A 22,053-nucleotide genomic window follows, 5' to 3' on the forward strand; every position below is an offset into this window, starting at 1 on the left:
CAAAGACCGGTGGTCGCCGCGGCTAGGGAAGGAGTCTCCCTACGGGTGTCTTTCTTCTGGCGCCCGGGGGTCCTCCGTCTCACTCCCACTGTCACACCCTCCTAGTTCCCTCCCCATCCCTTCCGTTCCCGGGTCCGGACAATTCCCCCTTCACTCGGAGAACACACGAAACTGCTCGGGCCCCAACTCGGATGGACGCAGCCCCCCGCGCACCCCAAGCTGGGTTCGGCTCCGCGCGCTCACTCACCGCGGCTGCAGACACGCTGGAGTTTCCGGGTTTGGGGCATGCGGGGGCTCCGAAGAGAATCAAGAGAGGGTGTTCCCCACCCTGGCCCCCTTCCCAGCTCACGTCGCCTCTTCCTTCTCTCTCCTCTTCTTCCTCCTCTTCCTCCCCCCTCCGGTCTAGGGCTCTTTGTCCTTGCAAAGTGTCGAAACTGTCTGGCATAGTGGGCTCCGGTGGAGCCGGGGAAGCGGGAGGCGGGCTGAGAATGGGAGCGGTCTCGGGAACACCTTCCCCCGGGTGTAACGGGAGCGGGAGGCGGGGCGACCGGTGAGGGGCCGCCTTTCCTGGCCGGCCGGGGCCCGGAGCCGGGGAGCGCCAGGGCCGGCCGCCACCTCCTCTCTGCGGCCCTCCCCTTCCCCCGCCCAGCGCCCGCCCCCTGGCTCCGCACTCCCCGCCCCCTACCCCCGCCTGGACTCGGCTTTCCACTGGCTCGGGGCTTCCTGCCAGCCCGGTGGAGCTCAGCCGAGCCACGTGGGCCGCAGCGGGCTCAGCTGGGGCCCAACCCGGGAGACGCCAGAGGCGGCGGTGGCAGCGCAGGGATAGGATCGCCGCCCCAAGTGCGGCTCTGCGTGGACAGCTCCGTGCCTCCTCGCACCCAGACAGCTTCCTGCAAGCTGGCGAGGATAACGGAGAGCACCTGGGCGGCCCGGGGGTCCCTGGGGTCAGCCACAGGAAGGAGAAGGCAGGCACGCACGGAGAGGACGCGGCGGTGCCCAGAAGAGCCCGTGTCAGGTGCACGGTGGCGAGAAGGGGCCGATCCCCCTGCTGGCAATCGGGCAGAGCCACCGACTTCCTCTAAGGGCGCGGGACTCGAGGTGGGATTTGGGGAGGAGGAAGGGAGGAAGCGTGGCAGCGCTGGGGGACTCGTGAGCCTGGCTCCACGGTTTGGAGCGGCAAAGCCGGGCGTCGCTGCAGGCCCGAGCCCGGGCCCAGCCCTTGCCGTGGCTCGCCTGCCGACCGCTGTGTCTTCCTCTTAGATGCAGAGGCTGCAGCGCCATCCGAGGTGGGGCCAGGCGGGAGTGGTGGTGGTGACAGTTATTTAGCCGTCCCTCTTGCAGTGGGAAGCGGCGGCGTCGGAGAGTGACTTCTCTGCGTGGCAGAGTGCAGGTCTTGGATGCTGAGTGCTGGCTGTATAGCTCTGACTCCCGCACTGGAAATGCCTCTTTCGCAACTTTTCTGAGTGCTAAAAGGAAAAAAAGACAGCCTGGCCTACGTGGTCAGTTGGTCCTTCCAGCTCGCGTTGCTGCAGTCAGAGAGCTCAGTCTTCTGCCGTGGAGCACTCACTCCCCATGGATGCTGGAGCAGAGTTCAGACCGGGGCCAGCAGGGCGGCTCCCATCCTGCGCTGCCACTCAAGCGTGTGTGATCTTGGGCTAGTTACTGAACCCCTCAGCTTTGGTAGCTCTGTGTCTCGGGTTCCTCATCCGTGATAAAGGGCCTAGTGTCTGCTCCGGTAGTTGTGATGATTAAGCGAATTCATATACGTTAGAGCCTTAGAACTGTATTCAGCCTACACTAAGTGTGCAGTTAGCTGCGCAGGTGGAGGGCCCACTCTGGAGGCTGGGGGAGGAGGGCTTGAGGGAACATGTCAGGTATGTGGGAGAGATTTTCAAAGAAGTAGAAGAGAAACTGATTTTTAAAGGGGAAGGACAGAGAATGAGAAAATTAACTACTAAAAAGGGAAGGAAAAGCTGGATAGAGATGTGTAAAGAACATGTGTCAAGAGGAGGAAGAAAGCCAAAAACGAAATGATAAAACAAATAATGGATCTGCCTGTGGGGGCCCTGCAGCCCTGCTAAGTTTCCTGCCCTTCTGGAAGTAGAAAAATTTGGGGTATTTCATGACTGGCCTTGAGACCACTTGCCCGACCCCCTTGAGTTTTGTTACTATGGGGCCTGTCTGAAGCACCTAGTGGGCTATGCTCTTTTCAAACTCAGGCATTACCCAGAATGCTCCTTCATACAGGAGGAGGGCAGCAGAGGGTCCTAATAACATTATCAGCAGCATCTTCCATCAAGGGGAACCTTCCAACCCAGCCCACCTGGGCTTTTTAGCCCCTGGAGATGTGGCTTGGAGCACCATCCCAGCCCCCCCACCTCACCATCTAAGATGCAAGAGTCATCATCCTGTTCTCCCAGGGATGACTGACTGCAGTGCCCACTTGATTTATGTTGTTATATATCCAGTGACTGCTCTGGATTTGACTCTCCACTTGCTGTGGATAGGGGATGTATTGTATTTTGCTGACTACAGCATCTGTCTTGCTAGTGGCTACGTATTAGATGCTTAATAAAGAGTTACTGGATGAATTGGTTTAAAAAGAGTTGTTTATTACTTGGGTTAAATAAAGTAATGCACGAGAAAGTATTTTTTAAAATAGAAAATGCTGCACTACTATGACACCATGCCATTGATACCCCAGAAGATTCTATGGAAGGAAGATCAGGTTAGGCAAGTTATTCCAGGTCATCCATCTGTTCCACTTCACAGCCAAGAACCAAAAGCAGCTGAATTTCAGCTCTAGGTTCTTGGTGTTTCCCCTGGATGACTCTGTAGGGACATGGAAATTCCTTACTAAGTGACACGGTGGTGAAACATGTATGAATCATCTATATATATGAAAGGTTGTATATCAGACATATCTTTTTCCAGACTCTGATGGGTTAACTCAAGCAAGGCCTTTAATCAAAACCCTGCCTCCTTTCTGTTACAAACTATTTCTTCCCAGGGATCATGGACTCCCCCATTTTTTTCTGGAGTTGGGACATTTCATGCAAGTAGCACTCGACACCCCTACACCAGTTCAAGGATTGCTCCCAGGGGCCCAGATCTCGGGCAGTGTGTCAGGGGTGTGAGCATGCATTCTTCCTTGTCACCCTGAGTATGTCTCCTAACATGCCCTGCCATAGAACATTAATAGTCATTACTGGGAGTGTCTACACATCTACACGTTGGGTACCCTGGGAGCGCTGACCTTGATTTGGTGCTCACAGCCACCTCCCACGTTTTCAGAGCACCACCAGAGCTCTTAATAATGATGGCTAAGGAAATTGATTTTATCCGTATTCTACCCCCTTTCTTGGGACAGCAGAGTAGAAAGAGCCTAATGGGTTCTTATCCCATTTCAGTGCAGACATGGAAACGGGCTGCCTTGCTTGTCAAAGATGAGTTCAGAGGTGCTGGGTGTGTATTGTTGTGTTTTGGACAGTGTTTTACTTAGACCTCTTGGGACTGTGGGGAACTCACTCACATTTCCTTAGAAAAAAGCTTCTATTTAGGGATGTAGATCAAAGCTAAAAATGGGAGCTGGAAGGAGAGAGACAGTTCATCTCTATGTCTCAGTCTCTTTCTCCTCCACCCCCACACCCTCCCTGTCCATCCCTCCTCCTTTCCCCTCTGTTCTCTGTTCTATTACTGCCCACAGGCCTTCTCTGTTAAACCTGGAATCTCCCCTAAAGTTTTCTTCCTATTTGTAGCCCCAGCCTCTTCTAGGTGACAACTGTGGAAAAAAAACTCTTTTAGCTTCCCTTTCTGCTGTTGCTCCACTTGATGTTTTAATTTTTCCAGAAGACAAATCTGGCTGACTGGCCTCATCCACAGGGTCAAAGGGTCACCAAGAAAATTCTGAATAGACTTCCCAAGCCACCTGAGTCTGCCCCACAGGCAACCACTTGTAGGTGAGCCTTCCTGAAGATTTTGCATTGGAAGGGATACAGGAGATGTGATCCTTAAGTTCCCCTCGACTGAGAGGACCTCGGTCAGCATTTGAGTTAGCAGAAGTCTTTAGCAGAGCCCATACAATCTGCACTACATATATAGTCATGTGCCACATAGGTAGGTTTTGGTCAAGGATGGGCAACATGTGTGGTGTTAGTCTCAAAAATTATAATGAGGCTTGGCTGGGCATGGTGACTCACACATGTAATTCCAGCACTTTGGGAGCCCAGGAATGAGGATTGCTAGAGACCAGGAGTTTGAGATCAGCTTGGGCAACATAGTGAGACCCTACCTCTACAGAAAATTTAGCTGAGCATGGTGGTGCACACCTATAGTCCTAGCTACTCAAGAGGCAGAGGTAGGAGGATCCCTTGAGCTCAGGAGTGTGAAGTTGTTGTGAGCTATGATCATTTTTTTAGAGTGTGCACCTTCTACTTATTAAAAACATTTATTGTAAAACAGTGTGCGTGTATCACCAGCAGCAGCCCCACATAGCTTGTGTTTATCAATTTCTTTTCTTTTTTTTTTTTTACATTTCCTTTTTTTATTGTTAAATCATAGCTGTATACATTAGTGCAATCAAGGGGTACAATGTGCTGGTTTGGTATACAATCTGAAATATTCTCATCAAACTGTTCAACATAGCCTTGATTGCATCATTTTCTCGTGTGCTTGATTTAATATTGTGTTGTTCTGTTCATCATGGTCCCTTAGCGTACAGAGTCCACAGCACACATTGCCAGCGAGAGGCCGTGTCAAATGATTGACCTGGAAATTAAATTAAAAATGATGAAGGACTACAAACATGAAAAACCAGAGATGGTTATTGCGTACCAGGCAGGCACATCCCACTCGCCATAGTTAAGAGCTTAAAGGAGAACAATGGGATGGAAACCAAAAGGATCTGCTTCGTGGACAGCAACAAGACTATAGAAATTTGCAAAGGACCTGTGTCAGATATGCAGAAACTTCTAATGAACTGGATTAAAGACCAGACACAGAAGCATAGTCCCCTCAGCATCATGACAATCACAGCCAAAGCCTAAAATTTGTAATGTTAAAAGGCCAGACCCAACTCTGATGTTGAATTCATTGTTTAAACCATCCAAGAATCATTACTCATCATATATAGTGAAAGTGAGTGATGAGTCTGCAAATGCAGATGTAAAGGCAAATGAAGAATTTTTGGAAACTCTAGATAAGCTGGTTACTGAGGAAAATTACTTGCCAGAACAAATTTTCAGTATGAACAAAATGTCCTTATTCTGGAAAAGGATACCTGAAAGAATTTTCGCCCCTACCAAGGCCAAGCCAATGCTGGGTTTCAAGGCTTGTAAGGACAAGATAATGGTCTTGTTTGCAAGAGGGCAAGGCTGCAGGCTCCAAACTGAAACCTTTTGTGATGGGGCAGAGTGAGAAGCCGCAGGCTTTTGAACACATCATAAGCCAGTGCACTGCAGGAGCGAAGATGAGAAATCATGAGGGATCGAGCCCCTCTTCCAAAATGCCCTCCTGCATTGCTAAGCCAGTGAAATGAAGAAGCACTGTTTGGAGAATAACACAACCATTCAAGAGTTGGCTTCTCATTGATAATGCTCCCGCACATCCTCCTTTTAGATGGGTGAGCTCCATCTCAGTATCAAAGTGGTGTTTCTCCTTCCACACACCACCTCTTTGCTCCAACCAATGGATCGAGCAGTTGTAGCAGCTTTTAAGGCCCATGACTGGAGGAGGTCGGTGTTATCGCTGCAACCGAGGGAGACACTGGACAAATCAGAACATGTGCGACTGCCTTGGGAACCTCGCTTGGACTTGCTGTGAGGTCACTGAGGAGTGTGTGAGTAGCATGTGGAAGGGGGCAGCCGAGAGCTTCATCCATGATGTCGAAGGGTGTGCTAAGGATGAAGAAGTTGCAAACATCAACAAGGCTGTGGCTGAGACGACAACCAACTTTAGCCCGGTGTGGGTGAGGAGGATGCGAAGGAGCTCCTGAAGGTGCTCCCTGAGGACTTGGTCGATGAGGAGTTGTTGGAGGTGGGACAGGAACGCAGAGCCGAAGAAGAGGCAAGAGAAAAAGAAACTTCCTGAGGAGGAAACGAAGAACTCCCAAGGAAATTCACAGGGGAGGATTCAGCAGGAGATTTTGACTTTTAACAAGCGTCTTATGTGGACCTCAGCCCTGAAAGGTGTTCATTAGTAGAAAGGAATATTCATGGTGTAGCATCTGCTTACCGGCAAGCAGATTTCTGATAAAAAAAAAAAGCAAGAAAGAAACCAAGCCAATCCACACGGACATATAGTCACGCATCACTTAAGGATGGGGATACATTCTGAGAAATGTATCAGCAAGTGATTTGGTCTTTGTGCCAACATCACAGAGTGTGTTTGCACAAACCTAGATGGCATAGCCTGCTACTGACCTAGGCCATATGGTCTAGCCTATTGCTCTGAGGCCACAAATTTGTGCAGCACATTACTATACTGAATACTGTAGGCGGTTGCCACTCAGTATTGAATATCTAAAAATAGAAAAGTAGTATTTGAATATCTAAACATAGAAAAAGTACAATAAAAATAAGGTACATACTAGATTAAATAAACCATACTGTAAAATTAAAAAAAAAGGTATAAATATTTTTTTAAAGGGCGCACCCATGTAGGGCACTTACCCTGACCAGAGCTTACCAGACTGGACATTGCTGTGAGTCAGTCAGTGAAGGAGAGGGGAGTGAATAGGAAAGGCTAGGACACTACTGCGGGCTTCATAAAAACTGTACACTGAGGCTGCACTAAATTTACAAAAAATGTTTTATCAACTTTTACTTTTTAAAATTTGTTTACTCTTGTAATAACACAGCTTCGCATGTAAACACATTCTACAGCTAGATAAAAATGTTTCATATATATATATATATATTTTTTTTTTTTTGCAGTTTTTGGCCAGGGCGGGTTTGAACCCACCACCTCCTGCATATGGGGCCGGCGCCCTACTCCTTTGAGCCACAGGCGCCGTCCTTCTGTAAGCTTGTTTCTGTTTTTAAGTTTTTTGTGTTTTTTTAACTTTTAAAATTTTATTTAAAAACTAAGACACAGACCCACACATTAGCCTAGACTCACACTGAGTCAGGGTTCTTAAATCACTGTCTTCCACCTGCACGTCTTGTCCCGCAGGAAGGTCTTCAGGGCAGGTAACACTCATGGAGCAGTCCTCTCCTGTATATAACGGTGCCTTCTACTGGATACCTCCTGAAGATCCTACCTGAGCTGTTTCACAGTTATTTCTATGATGTTTGCATAAAAACGAAATTGCCTAATGATGCCTTTCTCAGCATGTATCTGTCGCTGAGCTACTCATGACAGTATTAGACCCCATACCTAGGCTAAGCCAGCTGATTAATCTCAGTCAATCATGACCACCCTAATTTCTTTTCCAGAAATTGGCTCAAGTTTGAGTAGGTTTAATCCTTATTTGGACCATCAAGATAATAATGGAAATATACTTGAGTCTTCTAGGAAAAAAACTTTTTTTTTTTTTTTTTTTTCAGTTTTTGGCTGGGGCTGGGTTTGAACCCACCACCTCTGGCATATGGGGCTGCTGTTCTACTCCATTGAGCCACAGGTGCCACCCTGGAAGAAACCTTTTTAAGAGTAAGCCCTGGAAAACTCTTCCTAATGGGACATGAAGAAAAAGCGCTTTTAATGCAGTTTCTCTGGGAGGCATCTTGTGCCTATGAAGAATGCCGAATTGAAGATAAATAGGTCCGGAGTCTTGATCATACTATACCTGAAGCCTATCTGGACTTTTTCATGTGTCAGTAAAATTCTTTTGTTTATACCACTTTAGGTTATAGTTCCCTTACTTGCAGCCAAACACTTGATAACTACAGACAGATTCAATTCTAACGCCCCCCTTGGCTTAAGTCATTACTAAGCTCAAAACCCTTAAGACTTTACTGGCTCCTCATTGCCCAGAAAAGTAAGTCCAGATTTCTGAGTGTAGCATTTAAGATCCTTCTTAGTGTAGCCTCAGTCTTGGTGTCTCACTTACCTCCTTCTGATACTCCTCTTTGCAAACTTTTTATTAGTAGGCATGGCTCTGACCAGAAGCTCTGGTTAAATTACATGTTGTTACGTTCTTAAAACAAACATAGGTCTCCATCTTACTGGGCTGGTGAAGCCCCCAAAGGAGCCAGGAAGTTCAGGAGACTAGCGCAGGGCCTGGTATGAGGGAGCCCCTTCCCCTTGGCAATCCTCACTGCTTCCACTGCTTCACTGTCTGGGACCGTGGCTCCTGAGCATCCTGTCATCACGTCCAGATGTCCCAGATATGTGAGTTTCCTGGGGCAGCCATAACAAACTACTATGAACAGTGTGGCCCAAAGAGCAGAAATGTATTCTCACAGTTGAGAAGGCCAGGAGCCACCAACGGCATCGGTTCCCACTGGGGACTCAGAGGGAAACTGTCCCCTGCCTCTCTCCTGTCCTGCAGCAGCTCCTGGTCATGACGCTTGGTATTCCCTTGGCTTATAGACTCAGCGCTGCGGTCTCTGCCTCCCTCTGCCCATAGCTGTGCGTGTGTGGGGGGGTGTGTATGAGTGTGTGCCTCTTGCTTGTAATAGTCCAGTACTTGAATTTAGGGCCCACCTCAACCCCATACAACCTCATCTTAACTAATTGAACCAATTACATGTACAAAGACCCCATCTTCAAATAAAGTTACATTCCGAGGTTCCCAGTAATGATCAATTTGGGAGGGTGTTATTCAGTCCACTGTACCAGCAGGGACAGACACCCCAACTCCCCCTGCCCAATCCTCTTTTTGGGGCTGCCCTGAGTGGTGGCTTCCATAAGCCACAGCTGACATTCAGCCCTGGAGATCCTTTCTGCCCTTTTCTTTCTGACATTTTCAGGAGTAGACACCTGTCCCCTTTTCCTTTGCACATGGGCTTAAGTTTGATTTCCAAGAAGCCAGACCAGCGGCGGCTTCTAATTTTCCCTCAGGCAGCAGTGTTTGAGGCCAGGAGACATCAAGGGGGAAATGGGAATATACAGAGGACTGAACCCCCAAACCAATATTAGAATAAAGCACCTGACGTACCCGCTCTACCCAGGTTCCGTGCATGGCAGTCAGTGCGACACTGAACATTCCTTCTAGAATACACCCCACCAGGCTTTGCATAGGGACCGTTAGTTCCCGGAAGATTCACCACCGAATCCCTACTGTCTGCTGTGCACACCTCTCCTCAAGGCGGAGAGAAGAAATGCTGGACGTGCAGCCTTCACCGTGGTCCCCCGTGCAGCCTCAGCCCTTCCGCGTGCCCAGTCCCCATGTCTCTCTGAAAACCTGTCACCACTTTGTTCCTTTGCTGTTAAGTGTGTGTTAAGTTGTATTTCTGTTAGACTGAATGACCCTAAAGAGGCACAATCCTTCCTTTCTTCATTTGCTGAGCACCTACTGTGTGCCAGGTACTGTGCTGAGTGGGGGAAGTGGAGGTGGACACAGTGCAGCTCCCATCCTCAGGGAGTCTGCCTTGGAGCAGGGATCTGATACATTTCTGATTATTTCACCACATTTGGGCAGTGCTGTGGCTTGGTAACAAGCAGGGTCAGCTTCTAGGTTCAGGTCTCCTGGGCTCTCCCTGTGACCTAGTTGTGTGACCAGGATGTGTGTGGTGTTTCCACTAGTCTGGCAGAGTCCTGGAGACCAGGTGGAGTGTGCACTTTGCTTTGAGAGGTGCTAGAAGCTTTTGGAGAGTTTTCCATGGCGGACATTGACAGATTTGCATGTTGGACAGACCCCTTGATAGCCTTGTGGGTGGGAGGGGACTGTCCAGACTAGAAGCAGTGAGACTGATCTCAGTCATCTAAGAGATGCCAGGGATCTGACCTAAGCAAGTGGCAGAAGGCTGGAAAGAGGTAGATGTGGTTCAGAAAAGGTGGAGCAAATAGAACACAGCCATGACCCACTGGGGACAGTAAGGACAAGGGAAAAGTCTATATTTCTGTTCTCAACAGAGCTGGAGAGGCATTACTAGTTTCACTGTCCCTACCATACATCATCTACTTCCTTCTTATAAGAGAATCACTCTTTTTTTCAGAGACAGAGTCTTACACTGTCACCCAGACTAGAGTCCAGAGACCCAATCACATCATCATATGTCACTGCAGCCTTGAATTCCTAGTCTCAAGCGATCCTCCCACCTCAGCCTCCTGAGTAGCTGAGACTACGGGCATGCACTGTTATTATATTTTTATAAAAATGGGATCTTGCTATGTTGTCCAGGCTGGCTTGAACTCCTGGCCTCAAGTGACCCTCCCATGTAGGCCTCCTAAAGTTCTGGGGTCAGCTTGATCCAGCACGCCCAGGCTCACTCCAGGGAAGGAAGGGAGGAGGAGTACTGTCTTTATTTATCACACTTTAGTTTTTGCGGAACATTTGCTAATGCTACTTACCAACACTGCATAAAAAACCACCCCAAAGGGAGAGGCGTTAAACTGATATTTCCTTATGTCTGTGGATTCTGTGGGTCAGAAATGTGCATGGTACCCAGCAGAGAGAACTTGTTTCTGTTCCGCCGAGGCTGGGAAGATGGAGCTGAAGGTAACTCGAGTGACTGAGGGCTGGAGTCATCTAGAGGCTTCTCCATTCATGTGTGTAGGACAAGCTGACCTGAAGGCTGGACCCTGCAGGCCCTGCTCACCCCAGCAGATCACATGTGGGCTGGGCTTCTCGCAGTACAGGGGGCTTGACTCTGAGAGGGAGACTCCCCAGAGAACCAGGTAGAAGCCACATGACTTAGGTCTTAGCTCCAGAAGTCATGTAGCATCACTTCCTTGTACCCTATTCCTCTCGATGGGAAGAGGGGCAGAGGGTTTCTGGCTGTGTTTTAGAAAGCCAGCCACCCACAGGCAATTGCAGGTTCAGGACTGTGGGGCCAGGCTGGATTCACAGCCAACTGGGAGCCAGTAGCAATGACATCACCTAGGGAGATCACAGAACATGAAAAGTGGGGCAAGGACCGAGCCCTGCGACGTGCTGATTCTCAGTAAAGATTTATGGAAAGAATAATTAATTCTAACCCATCCCAGGTCAGCAGGAAAAGGATATAAGCCTCTAGTTAGCTCCGGAGACCCCCAGACAGACAAGGAGCCCCTGGAGTACTGCTTCTCAAACTGTAGTGTGCACAGGGGTGACTCTGGGAGGCCTATTCTAAGTCTGAGCCCCTGGGTCCCTCTTCTAGGGACTCTGACTCAGTGAGTACTGTGGTCTGGATGGTTGTGCCACTCCTCCCTCCAAATCATATGTTTAAACCTAATCCCTAATTCAGTAGTGTTAAGAGAAGAGGCCTTTGGGAGGTGATTGGATCTTAAGGGCAGAATGGGATCACTTCCCTTCTGCCGTGTAAGCACACCGCTGATGGTGCCATCAGAGAAACAGGCAGCAGTCTATCACCAAAGACAAAATAGGTTGGCTCTTTGATTTTTTGGGAATTCCCAGACTCTAGAACTCTGAGCGATAAGCTTCTGTTGTTCGTAAATTACCTAAAGTATGTTGTTAGAGCGGTCTGAACAGACTCAGTCGGCCTGCAGTGGGGTCTAGGAATGTGCCTTTTTAAAACACGTCCCTTCTGTAATATGACTGCAAGAGCTGGGCTGACCACTCTTAGGGACAGCCCAGCACTCAGAACTTGCATAAATCCCAAGGGGGCAGGCTTTCCTTCTGCTAGAATATCCTGGCTTTGAGTCATGGGTCTGCTACTTTGCAGTCACCTAACTTCTGACAGTTCCCCTCTCTGACATCAATTTTATCATCTGCATAATTAGGAGGCTCAGTTTGTTTTCAAAGAAGGCTGTGTGACACCAGAGGGGCGCCACATGGGACACCCATTTGTATCAATCATTGAAAGCTTGCTACATACCAGTCCCTGGGCTGGATATTGGGCCCATAGTGGCATACGAGATAGGCCCTGTGTCTGCGCTCAGAGGGCTGATGTTCTAGGAGGGAAGGCAAGGAATTACAGAATCAGTAATTGACTATCAATATCACCAGGAAAGGGGCTTCAAAGGAGAGGCACAAAGTGTTATGAGAAGGGATAAGAGAAAGGACATCTTAGTCTGCTTCTGTTTCTGTAAGAGAAAACACCTCAGACTGAATCATTTATAAACAACAGACATGTACTTTCATGGTTCTGGCATCTGGGAAGTCCAAGGTCAAGGTTCTGGCAGATTCGGTGTCTGGTGAGGACTCCCTTTCTGATGCGTAGACCGTGCTGTCTAGGTGTTCTGACAGGGTGGAAGAGACAAAGGGACACAGTCATTCTCTCAAGTCAGGCCTCCACCCTCACGTCCTAGTCACTTAAGGTTCATCTTTTGACACTATCACCTTGGACTTTAAATCCCAACATGAATTTGGGGGGACACATCCACTTAAATCACTGCAGTGGACAAAAAGATTTAAATTGTGTGCACTTTTGCTTGAGTTCCATTTGGACAGACTATTCTCAGGATGGAAAACATGGGCTTAGGTGATCCCTAAAGGTCCTTGTCACTGGGAACCTTTTGTCTTATGATGACTTTCTATTATTTTACCTCTGAGGAAAGCCAAGCAGAATGCAATGACGGTTTGAAATGTAAGACTCTAAGGTTAGCACCTTCATTCTGGCAAAGAAATCGTGGGTCTCTGTAGGGATCAAAAATGCTGTGTATCGTGGTTTGATGACATTTAAAAATCAGCACTTTAACCTGGGAAACTGAGGGAGAGACCAGATGAAAGAGACCGAAACACAGCCCTGCTCGATGCAGGCAACAGCAGGCCACGAGGCTCTCGCTGGCACACATGTGCTTGGGCGGCTCTCCGTGGGGTGAGGGATTGGCATTTCTGCGTGGGGTGAGGGATTGGCATTTCTGAGTCTGCAGGTTTCCTTCTGCAGATTGGGCAGCATGGTGCCTGCCTCTTAGAATCACTTTAAGAAGAAAGATTACGTATAGAAAATTACTAGCACAATGCCGTAGTAAGCATTCAATGAATAGTGGCCATTATTTATTTAATTAGTTTATTTGTCCTTGTCAACGTATCTGCATATATTTTATAAATGAGGATGGAAGATTATATAGTTTGAGAACTGCCAGGCCAAGTGTATCTCTCTGGGGAAGAAAGCCAGGTAATTTTTAGGTTAATATGAAGGTACAATTGATTAGGTTACATTGTTTGTGTTTCTAAGGTAAAGTTCAAGTTGTAGTTGAGGCCGTTGAGCCCTTCATTCTGGGGTGAACACCCTCACAGTATGTCCGTCACAGTCTTTTTCACAATACATACTCACTGTGGGGGCCTTAACATTTTGTTCTTTTTATTTCTGTTTTGCTTTTGCAAAGGAGAACAGATTACTTTTTCCCATTTGAAACTAAGCATATGTATTCCAATTTTGGATATACAATCTCCACATTTAAAAAGAATGAAGATAATATCTATATATGTTGTTGAGAAATGTAAAAGAAGACCAAAAATAGTTTATGGCTTTTTGGAAGTTTAATAACTTTCCTTAAGATTAAACCTGCAAACCTGTTTTCTTTTCTTTTTCTTTGATAGTTAATCCAGGGAACGCAGACATGAGAGGGAGGACTTCTTGCACTTAGTGACTTACAGACTGGAGATGCTTTGGCAAACTTGGGCAAGATGTTTAGCTTCAGCCTTCTGGTCTCTGAAATGGGGATAGTGATAGGATGAACCTGCTAGGACTACTATGAAGGTTACATAAGGCAATGTACTAAACAGGCCGTGCCCAGAGTAAGTGCTCAGGAAATTAGTTTTTGCTTTTGGTATACATATCTGATCACCAATTTTTTTAAAATTTCAGATTAATGTGAGGGTACACATGATTAGGTTATAATGTTTGTGTTTGTTAGAAAGGGTCCGTGTCATAGTTGTATCCCCCACTCAGAAGGTGTGCCGCGTATACCCTTACACTGTGTCCCTTAGGTAAGTACAGTCCCCTCCCCCTCCCCTCTTCTCCTACCTTCCTTCCCCTTTCCCCCATCCTGAATTGAATCAAGTTTTTCTCTTTCTTTCTTTTTTTTTTTTTGTAGAGACAGAGTCTCACTTTGTCGCCCTCGGTAGAGTGCTGTGGCATCACACAGCTCACAGCAACCTCCAGCTCTTGGGCTTAGACGATTCTCTTGCCTCAGCCTCCCGAGTAGCTGGGACTACAGGCACCCGCCACAACGCCCGGCTATTTTTTTGTTGCAGTTTGGCCAGGGCCGGGCTTGAACCCGTAACCCTCGGTATATGGGGCTGGCGCCCTACTCACTGAGCCACAGGCGCCGCCCAAGTTTTTCTCTTTCTTATATGGGTGTGTATTAGATCATCTACTGGCTGCGTATTAGTTATCGAGTACATTGGATACTCGCTTTTGAGTCACCAAATATGTTGATATTGACTTACACAGTTTGAACTGCAAACTCATAAAAAATATAAAATAATGTAAGTTTCATGAATTTAATGATCTGCATTTAGTGATTCTGGAGGCAGCTAAATCTACTTGAATTTATATCAGGAGCTATGGCCTCAGTTTTAGGATATGTGCTATCTTACTGCTAATATTGAGTGTCAATTAGGAAGTGTTTAAATCACTGGGGTCTCAAAGGACTTCGATCTAGAGCCAGATACGGGGAGAGGTTGAATTTTATCAAACAGAAAAATAGCTAACTGGAAGAATCCTGTGGAAAGGGGGTAAGTGTTTAGAATTTCATCTATGCTAATCTTGTGGTAGTGTCTTCAGGTGTTAGGATTTAGGTTTTCTGATAGAAAATGAAAAATATCAGGGGCTTAATCAGGTAGCAGTTAACTCCTCTCTTTTATGAGTCTTTGTATACAAGGCTAGTATGTCATTCAACAGTGTCAGGGACCTAGGCTCCATCTACCCTATTGTCCCATGGTAGTAAATAATAAAGAAATATCATCCATCCCCAAGTTTACCTTATAGTCCAAGTCAGCTGCTCCAGCTCCAGCCATCAAGTCTGTATTCCAAACATTTGGGAAGAGAGATGAGAGCATGCCCTTTGTCTTTAAGGACACTTCCTACTGCCCATGATATTGCTGCGTATATCTTATTCCTCAAGCTACTCCTAGTTTGCTAACTGAAAAACATGCTGTAGATATAGTCTCTAGCCTGGGAACAGACGTGCTGAGGGGAACTGGTATTTGGGGATCTGTGCTGCAGGGTAAAAGGGGTTTGACTGCTAGATCAGGGCCAATGGTGGAAAAGGCCATCTAGTCTGTAAAGTGTGGACTTGTGGTTTCTTATTGCCATAAAAACTAGAAAGAAACTAAATATGTGGGCGGCGCCTGTGGTTTAGTGGGTAGGGTGTCAGCCCCATATACTGAGGGTGGCAGGTTCAAACCTGGCCCTGGCCCAACTGCAACAAAAAAATAGCCGGGCGTTGTGGCGGGCACCTGTAGTCCCAGCTGCTTGGGAGGCTGAGGCAAGAGAATCGCCTAAGCCCAGGAGCTGGAGGTTGCTGTGAGCTGTGTGTGATGCCACAGCACTCTACCCAGGGCGATAAAGTGAGACTCCATTTCTACAAAAAAAAAAAAAAAAAAAAAAAAGACTAAATATGCCTAACTAGGATGAAAAAAAATTGTTTTTGCATCTCCGACCCTGTGCTCTGGCCAGAAGTCTTAGGCTGATAACTCACAAATTTGTTCTGGCCAGAAGTCTTAGGCTGATAACTCACAAATTTGTTCTGGCCAGAAGTGTTAGGCTTGTAACTCCCAAGTTTATCATGAAACTTCTTTGCAATGTTAAACACAACTTCTTTATTACAGTGTTTTCCACCTGGGAAAATTTATTTATTTATGCACTTACTTATTTTGAGACAGAGTCTCACTTTGTCACCCTTGGTAGAGTGCTGTGGTGCCATAGCTCACAGCAACGTCAAACTCTTGGGCTCAAGCGATTCTCTTACCTCAGCCTCCAGAGTAGCTGGAACTACAGGCGCCCACCACAACATCTGGCTAACTTTTTTTTTTAATAGTTACAAACAAATTGCTTTATTAAAAAACAATAATGATAAATATTCATGTATCACTTTAGAGTTTGCAAAGTTATTTTTATATTCTGGTTTCTATTCATGTAATTTTTTTTTTATTAAATCATAGCTGTGTACATCAATATGATCATGGGGCACTATACGCTTGTTTCATAGAATATTTGACATATTTTCATCTCATTAGTTGACATAGCCCTCCTGGCATTTTCTTAGTTACTTTACCAAGACATTTACATTCCACATTTGCCAAGCCTCACATGTACCCTTGTAAGATGCACCACAGGTGTGGTCCTTTCAATCCCCTTCCCTCTACCCACCTCCCCCCTCACTCCCCACACTTTCCCCCTTCCCCCTGTTCTTAGGTTGTAACTTGGTTATAGCTTTCATGTGAAGGTCCTAAGTTAGTTTCATAGTAGGGGTGAATACATTGGATTTTTTTCTTCCATTCTTGAGACACTTTACTGAGAAGAATATGTTCCAGCTCCATCCATGTAAACATGAAAGAGGTAAAGTCTCCATCTTTCTTCAAGGCTGCATAGTATTCCATGGTGTACATATACCATAATTTGTTAATCCATTCGTGGGTTGATGGGCACTTGGGTTTTTTCCATGACTTAGCAATTATGAATAGGGCTGCAATAAAGATTCTGGTATAAATATCTTTGTTATGTTGTGATTTTTGGTCTTCTGGGTATATGCCCAGCAGAAGAATTACAGAATTGAATGGCAGATCTATTTTTAGATCTCTAAGTGTTTTCCACATATCTTTCCAAAAGGAATGTATTAATTTGCATTCCCACCAGCAGTGCAAAAGTGTTCCCTTTTCTCCACATCCACGCCAACATCTCTGGTCTTGAGATTTTGTGATATAGGCTAGTCTCACTGGAGTTAGATGATATCTCAAAGTAGTTTTGATTTGCATTTCTCTGATGATTAAAGATGATGAGCATTTTTTCATATGTCTGAAGGCCGCTCGCCTGTATTCTTCGGAGAAGTTTCTTTTCAAGTCCCTTGCCCAGCCTGTGATGGTATCTCTTGTTCTTTTCTTACTAATGCGTTTGAGTTCTCTGTGGATTCTGGTTATTAAACCTTTGTCAGAGACATAACCAGCAAATATCTTCTCCCATTCTGTGGGCTGTTTGCTTGCCTGGCAGTTCTGGGCTCATGCCCCTGGCTAACTTTTTGAGACAAGGTCTCACTTTGGCTCAGGCTGCTCTTCAACTCCTGAGCTCAAGCAATCTACCCGCCTTGGCCTCCCAGAATGCTAGGATTACAGGTGTGAGCCACCATGCCCAGCCCTTTATGCCTCCATAGGCTTGCAATGCCCTCTTGTTCCCAAGCCTCAGCTCACAGGCTGTCTTCCCTAGATACAGTCCTTGCTTCCTCTGTTGCCCACTGCACCTTTTACGTAACCCATTTTTGCACCGATCAGATTTGACCTCCCTGACAACAGATGGCCAGCCTGGTCCGTGACAGGGAGCTGATGGCCCTGAATATTTACTAAATGTGGTTTTTCCCAGACCACACCTTCCTCTCTGCTGTGGTTCCCCCCTAACCCTGGCTGTTACAGCATTTTCCCAGCCTCTTAGTGACAATTTCTGCTTCTCTTCTTTTTTTTTTTTTTTATTTTTTCAATTATTCAATGAGGTACACAGGTTTTAAAAGAATGGAGCAGAAGTTTTTAGGTATAACCTGAGATTACTTATGGAAAAAGTTTCAGTAAAGCCAATTTAAAAAAAATACCCTCAATATGGCCAATAACTATTCTTGTTACACTTTATGCAAATAATCAGGGCAAGTATAATGAGGCTAAAATTTATTTTACAAATAAACTGGTACTACTGGCTTTCGTGAAATGTCTTTAGTGAAAAATGGGAAAATGGGGAGAGAAAATTATGTTTCAGAGGACTTGTTATTGGACTCTAGCCTCGTCCATTGCTTTTGTTTTTTCGTTATTTACCTACAATTTGCATCACCTCTTAAACAAGTGTTTCATTATGGCACAGATTGCCTTCCTTTTTAATAGCTGGGTGACCAATGCCTAATGTGAGTGACATAAGAAGATGCTCAAAAAGAACATGGTTTAATAGAACAGAAAATCCATCCACTCCTGTGCTTGCATATTTCTCTGAGTGCAAGACCATTGTGACTTTATAGGAAAAGGTGATCTCAGCCGAACAGGTGGACTTTGATGTTCCACTCACCAACCAGGTGGGGTTGCTCAGGGTTCCCTGAAAGCAGAAACATGTTACTTGAAATCTTTCGACATCCAGGTTTGGGGTCAAGATGAAATGATTCTGATACCTGTGAGCAACATGTCTGGTCCTGTGATAACAGGGTGAACAGAAAGCATGTCAGTGCCACTCTCTGGGGACAGTATGACAATGTCAAAACGACTCCCAGCAAATGCCTTTAGCTTGGACTGGAGAGATGTGTTAGGATGTCACAGAAATGAGACCCAAATCAGGAAGATGGGATCGCGGATGCCCGGTTCTCCTCCTCAGCTCCCCCACCGGTGACCTTACAGACTCTTCCCCTCTAAACCTACTGCGCAAGTCAGGGGCTCTGAAATTCCCCCGTTGCTGTTCTTCTCTGTGAACAAGGAGCAACGACATATTATTTATTTTATGCAATTGTTCCTTTAATAAAACATGAAGTATTTTATAATAACACACAGCATCTTGCAAAAAGAAAAAGAAGCTAAGTAAAAAAAACTATTTACACACCATCGTTGGGGAAGCCACATGGAGTCCTGGGCTGTGTCCACCACGTGCCAGGTTTAACATGCCATCTGGCAGGTGGAGAAACAGACACGTGAATTCTAATCCAAAAGGTATTTTCCCTCCCAAGTTTGTGTTTCAGTCTTCATTTGGAGCCTTATGTCATAGCACAAATATTAATCCACCCCATCTCACACATCTGCCCAGACCCGTTAGCAATTGTCACCCTTTTTCCTATCATCCATCAAGCACGCAGAGGGGTGCCCATTCAATGATCTACAAACTGCCAAGAGTGCAACCAGCCTTACTGTTCTCCTTTCCATGCCAAAGCTTAGAAACCCGCAGCTCTCCTTTGTCTGTGGGCTGTAGAACAAGCCTGTTCTGCAGGGCAGGGCTCAACCTGATCTAGGTTAGTCCTCACCTGGCAATTCACTCTGCAACTTTGGACAAGGCACCTCGAGTCTCTGAGCCTTTTTTCCTTCATCTGCAAAATACAGGGGAACTCAACCACAACCTCACAGTGTTCCCATGAGGGTTTGTTATGGCATACTGTAATAAATCCCGAGACCATTTGTATAAGACTTTAAAACTATTCCTGAGCCACACAGGTGCTGGATTCATGAGGATCTCCTAACTATATCAAGAGTCATAATTGATCAGATACTTGAAGGTTATTAATTCAAATCTTCCATCTTATTGCTGAAGAAATTGTGGCCCAGAGAAACTCACTGACTTCCTCAGGGTTCTGCATATAAACTTAGGGGAGAGGCAGGTGTTGATTTGTACGTTTCATAAAGCCAGATAACGCTTACAACATGCTGAACATTGTTCTAGATGTTTCACAAATATTAGCACATTTAATATTTCCAGAAGCCCTGTGACGTTTAGGGCTACTATTATCTGTGTTTTAGTTACAGGCTTGTAGATATTAAGGATGCAAACCCAGGCTGTGGGTTTGAAGTCTGCACTGAACTGCTCTCAGCTCTGGTAATATTCGTCCTGCCTCTTTAATATCCACCTACAGACAATCTCCTCTCTTGTTCTTTCTCTCCTCTTTCCTCTCTCCTCTTAGCCCTTCCAATTAGTACTAAGGAGAGGAGAAGTTCATGTCTCTTAGAATCTGTCTCACCTGGCTTTCTGGGAAAGCAGAAGCTAATGGTAATCTATGTGCTGCTTCATTACTAGGGAGAAGATCCCAGGGAGGCTGGAGGGAGAGAAAAGGGGAGTCAGGCAGGGGAAGAGGGGACAGATCACAGGTTGTGTTACTCAGCTGGCCATCCCTCAGCTGGCTCTATGTCCCGGGTCTGTCTTCCAAGATGCTTAGGAGCCACCACCACATCCAGGGACAGAGGGGCAGATAGATGTAGGGAGGAAGGAGAAGAATGTGCCCACTGGTTCCTGCTTCCATCAGCTCAAGGTTTTCCCCATGGCTTTAACTCCTCTGCATTGCCCAGGCTCTTATGTCTAGTTATGGCTAGGCTACAGAATCCCCCACCTTGGAAGCCACAGAGAGACTGACCCCCGGAGCAGGTTATCACAGTGGGAGGGGCTGAGCCCATGCAGAGCTGAGTGGGGCAGCAGCAGCTGTGGTGGACAAGTGGCCCTGGGTGTAGGCTGGAGAAGCTGTGCAGAGTGGGGGCCCCCTGAGATGGACGGTGTCCGGTACACCTGTCCTGCATAGCGTGGAGTCCTCTTGACCTCTAGCTCTGACCAGGAATTTCAGTCTGGTGTATTTTTCTCAATCCAACTTTATCCTTAGGCTAATTGTCTGTAACTTGGGTGAGTCTCTTAATGGGTATCATTTTACCATTTTTGAACTATGGATATTACATGGATCAAATCAGGTCATCAACAGGAAAGGAACATATCCAAAATGACACAAGTTCATGGTAGAGACCAAAGAAAACTTAGCTGTCTCAGGGACATTGGGATACTTTTCCAGTGGTACTTCAGGGTAAGAAATTTTTGACTAACTGCAAGCCAGCTGCTGAAGGACGCTAAATGACAAACTTCATCTGGGTGTCTAAGTGGCTGGTCAGTCCCTTGTAGCCCTGCCCCACGCTGGAAGTTTAAGCCCACGGTGAGTCAAGAAAGTCACTTCCCCTTTTCCCCTAATACCTGAGCTGTTGACAAAGGTTTTATACTCACTTTATAAATGAATTTCTCTGCTTCAAAATGCTATCAATAGATGACAAACACACCTGTTCTTTGCCTTATTATGAAGTAGGTTAACTAAGCATTTAAGATATCTGGTAATATTGGGTAAAATATATTATAATGATCATTTATTCAGTACCTCATAGTTACGAGAGACCATGCTAGGTGCTATCTACCCATCAAAATGGTTAGATTTTATAGGTAATTTTTATATTCCAGACATTCCCCAATATGGGGCAACATGTACAATTCATGCAATCTGCCCTCCAACAACCCTAGGAGAGCATTTGTCATGGATATCTCTATTTTACAGATGAGTAAAATGACGCTCAGAGAAATTCAGTTACTTGCCCCCTGTCACACAGCTGATAGGAAGTGAAATTGAGATCACAGATCGGACATCTGTTCTGGAGTTCTCAGTCAGACTTCTCCACATGCTCTTGAACACTCACTACAACCCAAACTCTAACGCGTTTCTCTATGTCCTTTGCTCAGATGAACAGATCAGCAGAAAAAGCAAATAGGCTCTAAGGTAGGTAGAAGAGGTTTGGGGTGTTTGGTTTCTGTAGTCATCTCTCTCTCTCTCTCTCTCTCTGTCTCTCTCTCTCATACACACACACGATCTTGCCTACAGGATAAAGTGCAAGCTCTTTGCACATCCTTTGCACATCCTGGCTGGATGTGCTACCCAGCCAGGCTTCCCAGCCCCTCCACCCACTTCTATCCTGTCCTCCTCTCCTGGGTCAGGAAAATTACAATTCAAAAAAACCAATCTGCTGCATTTTAGTTCTATGACCTTGAACAAGTTATCTTCACCTGTCTGAGCTTCCGTGTCTTTACCTGTAAAAGGACGAAAACCCCTTCCGATGGTCTGGGGAGGAGCAACTAGGCAGTGTGTAGATAACCCTAGCTCAGTGCCGGGAGAGCAGGGAAGTTTTGTGAATGCCTGTTTTCTTCCCTTCCCTCTTCTGAACTCCTGAACTTCAACTGAGATTAGTTTGCAACATTATCTGCCTGCCTCCAGCCAAGATGCTTCTCGGCACTTGGCACGTTGTCTCCAGAGGAAGCACACTGTTATATTTACCAGAGTTGGGTGTCCATTCCCAGAGTTGTTTGAGGTCAAGGCTTCTGA

The 22,053-nt window shown here is 46.2% G+C and overlaps 2 protein-coding genes and 1 long non-coding RNA gene across 8 annotated transcripts in view; 1 reads left to right on the plus strand and 2 right to left on the minus strand.

Moving 5' to 3' along the window:
• Positions 1-502, minus strand: part of ST3GAL1 (ST3 beta-galactoside alpha-2,3-sialyltransferase 1) — a 91,075-nt gene extending 90,573 nt beyond the window's left edge. For all 6 annotated transcript variants that reach the window (XM_053558612.1, XM_053558610.1, XM_053558604.1 and 3 more), the window contains exon 1: positions 248-502. The gene's annotated coding sequence lies outside the window, so the exon portion shown is untranslated. The remainder of the gene's footprint in view (positions 1-247) is intronic.
• LOC128563439 (uncharacterized) lies at positions 192-6,915 on the plus strand. The gene is made up of 3 exons (XM_053558695.1): positions 192-276; positions 488-1,098; positions 4,714-6,915. Exons 1-3 carry the CDS (start codon positions 192-194, stop codon positions 4,858-4,860), a joined length of 843 nt encoding a protein of 280 aa, XP_053414670.1. The 3' UTR covers positions 4,861-6,915.
• Positions 6,916-17,792: 10,877 nt separating this feature from the next.
• On the minus strand, positions 17,793-21,833 carry LOC128563271 (uncharacterized). The gene is made up of 3 exons (XR_008373772.1): positions 21,762-21,833; positions 18,771-18,835; positions 17,793-18,369 (listed from the first exon to the last, which is right to left on the minus strand). It is a non-coding gene; the product is annotated as an uncharacterized LOC128563271 (long non-coding RNA).
• Between the last annotated feature and the right edge of the window lie 220 nt (positions 21,834-22,053).

This window comes from Nycticebus coucang, chromosome 13 (genome assembly GCF_027406575.1).
Source record: "Nycticebus coucang isolate mNycCou1 chromosome 13, mNycCou1.pri, whole genome shotgun sequence".
In the NCBI taxonomy this organism is placed as follows: domain Eukaryota; kingdom Metazoa; phylum Chordata; class Mammalia; order Primates; family Lorisidae; genus Nycticebus; species Nycticebus coucang.